Raw genomic sequence first — 8482 nt, 5'->3', positions numbered from 1 at the left:
ATTCAAAGTGTGTGTATACATTTTGGGGGACATGATCTATTTTTTGAGTGTTCCAGGGACTGTTTAAGGCTCTGAAAATATAATTATGAAGGGAATAGGCAAGTTCCTGTCCTCATGCATTATATATCCTAAGGGCTGGGTTGGTTTTTTTCCCCCCATTTTGTTTTTTAAAAGCCCTCTTTTTCTCTCTACTCTGTTGCTGAATTGGCAGCACCGGTACTTTCTTTGTTTTTCAAAACATGTTTTGAACATATTTCGAAAAAATAACCTATTAAGAAAAATGTCAAAGGTCACATAGACAAGCTCTGCGTGGAACATGCAAATATGTGGAATGATATGTGTGGCCTTCACTTAGGGTTTGGAAGGACCTTCCTTGAACAGCCACATTTAAGCCACAACCTGAGTGATGAGGTGCCAGCTGCGTATGCACGAAGAGAGAAGGGCACCCCGGGCAGAGGAAACAGCGAGGGCAGGGGCTCAGGCGTGGGGATGCCATGGCGTGGTGGAGACACACACAAAGAGGCCTGCATCTGCGGATGGAAGGGGTGAAATCAAAGAGGTGGGCGGGGCCAGATGAGGGGAAGCTTTGTGAGATCTGGCACAGAATTCGGGTTTTACATCATGTTATTGGAATACTATGGGAGGGTTTGCAGCCAGCGTTTGTCACAATTATTTGTGTTTTAAAAAACAAAAACAAACAAACCCCCCACACAATTGTTTGCTCATAAATTTGTTGTGGACAGATTAAGAGCCTTTTGTATCAGTTCCAATGAAAGATGGCTTGAACACAGGCGGTGGAATTTAGGGTGGAGAAAATGTCCCTGAATTCCCAAGTTTAGGAACCACTAACCCATCTACTCAGCACATCAGCCACCTGTTCTAGGAAACAATCTGGGCACATTTTTCACTAAAAAAGTTTTTAAAAAAAGAACAGTGGTATTGACATCAAATTCATAAGCTTTTCATGAATACATTATATAATCATAGGAGTTGAAGAGCGTGTTTTGGTGACATGAATTACATATATGTTATAAATTTCAAAATGGCACTGAGGGGTTATTAAAGAAGGTTATTGGAGAAACAGTTTTGTGTTTATTTTCTGATTATTTCTGATTTATGTTCTGATTATTTCACTTCCAATAATCAATGATTCTCTTTCAGGTGAAGTACTGGGATTGCTGGGACCCAGTGGTGCTGGTAAAAGTTCATCTCTGAGAATGATATCTGGGGTCACAAAGCCAACGGCTGGAGAGGTAGTAAAACAATGAAGAAACAGTATCCATTCCAAGAATAGAAGTCTCACAATAAATATAGGCCATAGCTTTATATGACTATACTTTGAGTCATTAAAAAAGTTTTTAATCATAAATCTAGAAAGTGATTTCTAGAAATATTTCTTCGATGCTCAAAAAAATGTAGACATTTATTAGCTACATGTCAGTTTCTTGAGTGATTATGTGATTGGAGAAAAGGCTGCACGTATTTCTCAAACCAGTTTACTTTCATAGGTGGAACTGAAAGGATGGAATTCAATTTGGGGAGATGGCTCGGTCAAGTTCCTGGGGTACTGCCCTCAGGAGAACGCGCTGTGGCCCAACCTGACGGTGAGGGTGCACCTGGACCTGTTCGCTGCAGTGAAAGGGCTGAGGAAAGCGGACGCCGCAGTCGCCATCACAAGGTACAGTCATGCGATCCTCTTGTGTCAGGAGGCAGGGCAACTGTCCATTGATGATGAATCCACTAATGAAGAGTGGAGAGTAGAAAAGACATCTCCCCTTCTCAGAGGGTGTCGGTGGTAGAGCAAGGATGTCAGACAAGGGCTGTGTTTTTATTTTTTCTGTTTTTGTTTTTTTTAAGTACTCTTTTCCTCTGTACTCTGATGCTGAATTGGCAGCACCAGTACTTCCTTTTTTTTCAAGATACGTTTTTATTTATTTAGAGAGAGAGGAAGGGAGAGGGAGAGGGAGATAGAAACATCAATGATGAGAGAGAATCATCCATCAGCTGCCTCCTGCACACCCCACGCTGGAGATCGAGCCCACAACCCCCAGCATGTGCCCTGACCAGGAATGGAACCATGACCTCCTGGTTCATAGGCCGACGCTCAACCACTAAGCCATACCAGCCAGGCAACAAAGGCTGTTTTTGACAAGTGAATGAATGATCATCCATTTCCGTTCCTAACAGAATTCTAGCTACTCTTAAAACCTGTTTACGAGATGAAAAATCTTTCCCATTCTGAAATAAACTGTCCTTTCCCTTGGTCACTAGAGTTAACGATTGTTGAGAATAATAGCACCCCGCTTCCCCCGAAGGCTGTTCCTCTTCCGTGTGATGACCTTTTCCCCATTCTCTTCCTGTTTCCCATCAGATTGGTGGATGCCTTCAAACTGCACCAAGAGCTGAATGTCCCGGTGCAGAAATTAACGCCAGGGGCCACCAGAAAGGTATGTGTGGTGTGTGCTGCTATCCTAAGGGCGGATGTGGTGCTGGCAGCAGATAGAGGTGTTTCTCTGCATTTCAGTTGTGTTTCATGCTGAGCATCTTGGGAAATTCGCCCATCCTGATCCTGGATGAACCATCTACAGGCGTGGATCCTACAGGACAGCAGCAGATGTGGTGAGAATTGTCCCCCTCAGAGCCAGCAGTAGAAACCTCATGTGTACGTTGCATTCTTAAACTGGTCATAGAAAAGCAAATCCACGGGTTCCCAGTTCAGTGAAGATACTCCATATTATTAGGAAAACAAATATTGAACAAATGGATTTGCTAATGCAGCATATTCATGTGGTATTCACATTTTTTTATTTTTTATTTTTGTTTAAAGTATTACACATAGTAGAACATATGTCTCCTTTTTCCCGTATTGACCTCCCGCCCCTGGCCTTCCCCACTCCCTCTCCCAGCACATGCCCTCACCCCCCTAGTGTCTGTGTCCATTGGTTATGCTTATATGCATGCATACAAGTCATTTGGTTGATCTCTTACCCCTCTGCCCAACCCTTCTAGATTCACTAATGTAGTGTATTCATGTGGTATTCACATTTTTTAAGAACAGCAAAAATAAAAGCACTCTAAGGATTTGGTTGGAGTTTTAGGTATTGCAATTTGGAGTGTATTTTGATTTTGTCTTTTACTTATTGAGATGTCTATAACTGTTTCCTTAGAAACTATTAAGTTAGTGACATAATTTTCCCATTTCCTCCCCGCCACCCTGTTACCTAATCTGTCAAGTTTGTTTATATAAGTTTTCTTAGTTTTTTAAATTCTTTTTAGTTTCCTATCTGAGACTTTCGATTTGGACTAATAAAATTTTCCAATTCATCCCTAACTGGTTTGGCTCAGTGGATAGAGCACGGCCTGCGGACTCAAGTGTCCCAGGTTCGATTCCGGTCAAAGGCATGTACCTTGGTTGCAGGCACATCCCCAGTGGGGAGTGTGCAGGAGGCAGCTGATCGATGTTTTTCTCTCATCGATGTTTCTAGCTCTCTAGCCCTCTCCCTTCCTCTCTGTAAAAAACCAATAAAATTATCTATACAAGGTCAATATTTCTCCATCTATACCTCCACCCACTTCATTTCCCCACTCCCCAGTTATTTTGAAGCAAATATTAGGCAGCAGGTCCTTTATTGATTAATATTTCAGTTAGTTTCTACAAAAGATACAGAGGTTTTCTTTTTAATATATTTTTATTGATTACAGAGAGGAAGGGAGAGGGAGAAAGAGAGAGACATCAATGATGAGAGAGAATCACTGATCAGCTGCCTTCTGCATTTCCCCTACTGGGGATCAAGCCTGCAATCCAGACATGTTTCCTGACTGGGAATTGACTGTGACCTCCTGGTTCATAAGTCAACGCTCAACCACTGAGCCATGCCAGCTGGGCTGGAATTTTTCTTTAACTTAACCAGAATCACTCCTAAATGGTAACAAATAATTTAATAACAAAAATATTTTAAAACCTTCTTTATGCTATAAAAACCTAATCAGTAGTCACATTTCTCTCTCTTTTTAAAAAAATATATTTTATTTTAGCAATATATTTTATTGATTTTTTTTACAGAGAGGAAGGGAGAGAGATAGAGAGTTAGAAACATCGATGAGAGAGAAACATCGATCAGCTGCCTCCTGCACACTCCCTACCGGGGATGTGCCTACAACCAAGGTACATGTCCTTGACCCGAATTGAACCTGGGACCCTTCAGTCCGCAGGCCGACGCTCTATCCACTGAGCCAAACCAGTTAGGGCTCTCTCTTTTTTAAATTAGGATCTAAATATGATTCATAAACTGTAATTTGCCTATAAAATTTCCCCTTTATCTCATACCCCCCCCCCCCCAATCTCATGCTCTTTTTTTAATGGTGTTGATTTTAATGGTTTACTTTAGGCACATGATTCAGTCAACCATTAAAAACACAGAGAAGGCGGCCCTCCTGACCACCCAAAACCTGGTGGAGGCTGAGACCCTTTGTGACCGCATCGCCATCATGGTGTCTGGAAGGCTGAGGTGGGTGTCTTTCCATAGCCTTCACTTGACCCCCCAAAATGAGATTCCTTATGAAAAGGAGACAATCACCAGATGGAGTTCTTCTTTTCAGCTCCCTCAGTGATGCCCTTTCCCTTATATTTGAAATAATGTAAAAAATTTCAGAGCCAATATTCATTCCAACATGTTTTCCTTCTTGTCCATAGATGCATTGGCTCCATCCAACACCTGAAAAGCAAACTTGGCAAGGATTACATTCTAGAACTAAAAGTACAGGAAGCTTCTCAACGGACTTCGGTCCACACTGAGATTCTGAAGCTTTTCCCACAGGCTGCCCTGCAGGAAAGGTGAATGGAGCTTCTGTTTATGGAGAAACCTGTTGTCTTTACCCATTTGATGGTTCCTCTTCTGCTCTGAGAGAACGTCAGGGTGACTTCATAATGAACAGTGGGGCCTCAAAAACTGACTTGTTGAGTCTTATAGATTATGAGATTTGGGAGCTGCCCAGATAGCTGTATCCCCCAGGGAAGCTTGGGGACAGCCTTCATGGGTCTCCACTGCCATCCATGGCTGATCCCCAGCTCTGGCAGAAGACTTGGAAAAATTGGGGGGATTTCTGATTATTAAAACCCACTCAGGGCCACAGTCAGGCCCATGGCATCCTCCTTGGGCCTTCCTGTAAATATTCAAAAGATGTTAATATTTATAATTTAAAAGATGTAACTGTTTAAGGTAAGTTCCCTTCATAGGGAACAAATAGCAACTTTTTAATAGCAACAAATAATCAAAGAGTTGTCCATTGATGAAGTTTTCATGACACAAAATGGAAAATAGGTGTGTGTGTGTGTGTGTGTGTTAGTTATTGGGGGGAGGGGGGCAGGAAGATGGAGCAGGAACTGAATTTGAAATTTTTTGGAGAGATAATCACCCCAGAGAAGCAGAACATAACTGCTATTTCCATCTTAGCACAGTGTAAATATAATGGCACTATCTGAGGTCTATGGCAGGGCATGTCATAGTCCTATTCCTAGACCTTTGGTGTCACAAACCTGAGAAGTTCTGATGTAGATGGAAAGATCACGTAGGGTGAGGCTGGAAGGGCAGCGTCTGGGATGAAGGGGGCCAGTCCTGGAAGTCTGGACAGCTTTGGAGCTACCTGGGAGCACCAGACTTCTGTTTAGGAAGGAGCTGAGAATGGGGCATGAGGTCACACAGCCAGAAGTAGCATGTGGAAGCAAGATGCCAAACATGAGTCCTGGCTCTTCTTTCCTCAGAGGTCAGGGACGTTTTTAGTTAAAACCTTTTGAACCCCACCCACTATTATGTCCCTCTTTCCCAAACTCTTATCTCTCTCAGCTTTCTGGTGACAAGGATGGAATATTGAGTGAGATTAATTCCAGCCTAATTTGAATTTACCAAAGGGATTAGTTCAGAATGGCTATGTTCAACAAGAAAAAGGTTTGTGTGAACTGAGAATAAGTATAATTATGCTGGATTCTTTCTAGGAGAATTATCTCCTACAGCCAACTACCAAAGTCATTTTAAGAAATGTCCATTGGTAAATTAGATGATTTACTTCATATGTGAACTACATTAATTTGCATTATTACATTTTTAATCTTTACCTAAGGATATGTTTATTGATTTTTAGAGAGAAAAAGGGAGAGGGGGAGAGAGAGAAACATCCATTGGTTACCTTCTGGAAGTGCCCCAACCAGGGATTGAACCCCCAGCCTAGGTAATGTGAACTGACTGGGAATTGAACCCGACCACAGGCCAACGCTCTATCCATTGAGCCAAATCGGCCTCGGCGACACTCTAACTTAATGAGCCAGCTGGCCAGGTCTGATTTGCATTGTTTTTATTTCATAAAGGAAATTGCTGATATCAATATTTATTTTGATGGTCTTTTTTTCTCCTTGAAACTCAAGGTCAAATATGACATTTTCCTATTTCCAGGTATTCCACCTTCTTGGCCTATAAACTGCCCGTGGCAGATGTTCACCCTTTATCTCAGGCCTTTTCCAAATTAGAGGCAGGTAAGAGTGACCATTTTTACAAGAAAACTTTTGAAGAATTAATTCATGCTTGGATAGTAATTTAATAGGAGATAATTGTATAATACATTTTAAAAAATAGGTCCTGTAGGATATGTATGATCTTAAGAATCCTAATGCTACATAATGGTCAGGATTTAACCCCAGTTTTGGTTCACCCAAGCCTCTGGAAAGAGGTTAATTTCCAGTGCAGATGGAAACTGCAGAAAACACACAATTGTGCTTGGTTGGTTTTAATGTGAATTCATAACATTAAACTCAGAAAGCCCTTTAGTCCAGTTTGCTTTGCTTACGTGTACACAATCCATTCATACCAAGTGTCCTGAATTCTTACTTCATTCCCCCTCCCCTTGCATATCTGTCTCCTTCCTGCTCTTCTCCCACAGTTGATTCCTTGCTTTATATTTCACTCATAAAATAAAGGCAGCAGGAAACTTCCCTGTGTCTGTGCTGTGTGTTCCGCCTTAAAGATGCATGAACAGCCTGTCTCCAGCTAAGCCTGTGCCCTGCATTGTGCATGACTCTCTCGCCACTTGAAATCGTCCCTTTACTGTCTTTGTCATCATTTTTCCACTTTTCACTGGGTGGTTCTCCAAAACAAACCATCATGGTGGAATTTCCAAGCACAGCATAGTAGCAAAGAGCTCCAACTCTAGCACCAGGCTCTCCAGGTTCCCAACCGAGCACTGCTGCTTACGAGCTAGGAGACACTGGACAAAGATGCTTAATCCCCGGGCACCTGGATGGCTCATCTCTAAAATGGGGGATAGCATCAGTGCCACATGGCAGGGTTGTTGGGAGGATTAAATGAGCTCATTTATAAAGAGCCTAGAACAGTGCTTGACATAATATAAATCTCTGGTTTGCTCCTCCCACTCTAGACACCCTGACTTCCTGCCTTGGGGTTGTGCACTTGCTAATCCTTCTTTCTGGAATTCTACTTCCTAAATTTCCAAGCTGCTTCCTCACTTCTTTCAGGTTCCTGCTCAGTTATGATCTTGTTATTGTGGCCCTTCCTAGCTATCTTTAAAAAAGAGTGCCCTCCACTTCCTCTTTCTTGCACTTAATTTATTTTTTCTCGATACTAGCTACCATTTACTTTATTATACTTATGTAAATTAATATGTTTATTATATATTGCTTACTTACCTAATGCCCATATTCCTCCCAATAGAATGCATACTACACAAAGGCAGGGGTTTTCGTTTTACCTATTTCATTTACAGCTCTATCCCTGCCACCTAAGGGTGGCTCCCACTCATGGAAGGTTCTCTATGTATAAATGTCGAACTGTGAACACATGAATATGTAAATTGGTGACCACTCTCACACAGATTTCCTGGTGGGGATGCCTAGCGGAAAGCTGGTGCAGCATATGAACTGGCTGAAGCACACAGTTCCACCGAAGTAGTGGGCCCTCTTAAAGGGAATGGAATGGGATTGAAATCTTCCCCACGTGTAAGAGTCTATCAGTCAATTATGAAGTCCCTCCAGGAACCTATGTATCTCCCAGGACACATCAACTAAGTAATAAAACACCAGTGTGTGACCAATGTGTAATATGAGAAAATTCTAATATCAAGATTTATTCAATGTGTATTTATATTCTGACTTTTCATTATTTCTTTATCTCACCAAGCATTTGTTTGTTCAGCTCTGTAGTCCATTTATATGAATGGTTTGCATTTTTATTTCATATGATTTAAAAAAAATTATTGGTAATAAATTATAAGCATCTACTACTAGTCTTTTTTCCCCCCAGTGAAACATAATTTTAACCTGGAGGAATACAGCCTCTCTCAGGGCACGTTGAAAAGGTGAGCCAATTTTGACAATTTTGTGTGGTCTTTGTAAATTGCACGTGACAGTAACACACATTGTTCCTGTCTGTAAGACAGTCAACGACTCAATAATTCTTTTTTTTTCTTGTTTGTTTTT

The 8482-nt window shown here is 41.6% G+C and overlaps 1 protein-coding gene across 1 annotated transcript in view; it reads left to right on the top strand.

Annotated features, from left to right (window-relative positions):
• Nucleotides 1-8482, top strand: part of LOC102769257 (ATP-binding cassette sub-family A member 6) — a 49066-nt gene that overhangs the window by 39730 nt on the left and 854 nt on the right. Inside the window, exons 29-35 of the mRNA XM_015570484.1 lie at nucleotides 1109-1253; nucleotides 1509-1678; nucleotides 2372-2447; nucleotides 2525-2619; nucleotides 4389-4508; nucleotides 4694-4834; nucleotides 6447-6526. Of these exons, the coding sequence (XP_015425970.1) occupies nucleotides 1109-1253; nucleotides 1509-1678; nucleotides 2372-2447; nucleotides 2525-2619; nucleotides 4389-4508; nucleotides 4694-4834; nucleotides 6447-6526 (827 nt within the window). The remainder of the gene's footprint in view (nucleotides 1-1108; nucleotides 1254-1508; nucleotides 1679-2371; nucleotides 2448-2524; nucleotides 2620-4388; nucleotides 4509-4693; nucleotides 4835-6446; nucleotides 6527-8482) is intronic.

This window comes from Myotis davidii, unplaced genomic scaffold, assembly GCF_000327345.1.
Source record: "Myotis davidii unplaced genomic scaffold, ASM32734v1 scaffold172, whole genome shotgun sequence".
Classification (NCBI taxonomy): Eukaryota; Metazoa; Chordata; class Mammalia; order Chiroptera; family Vespertilionidae; genus Myotis; species Myotis davidii.
This window is presented reverse-complemented; position numbering and strand designations above follow the sequence as displayed.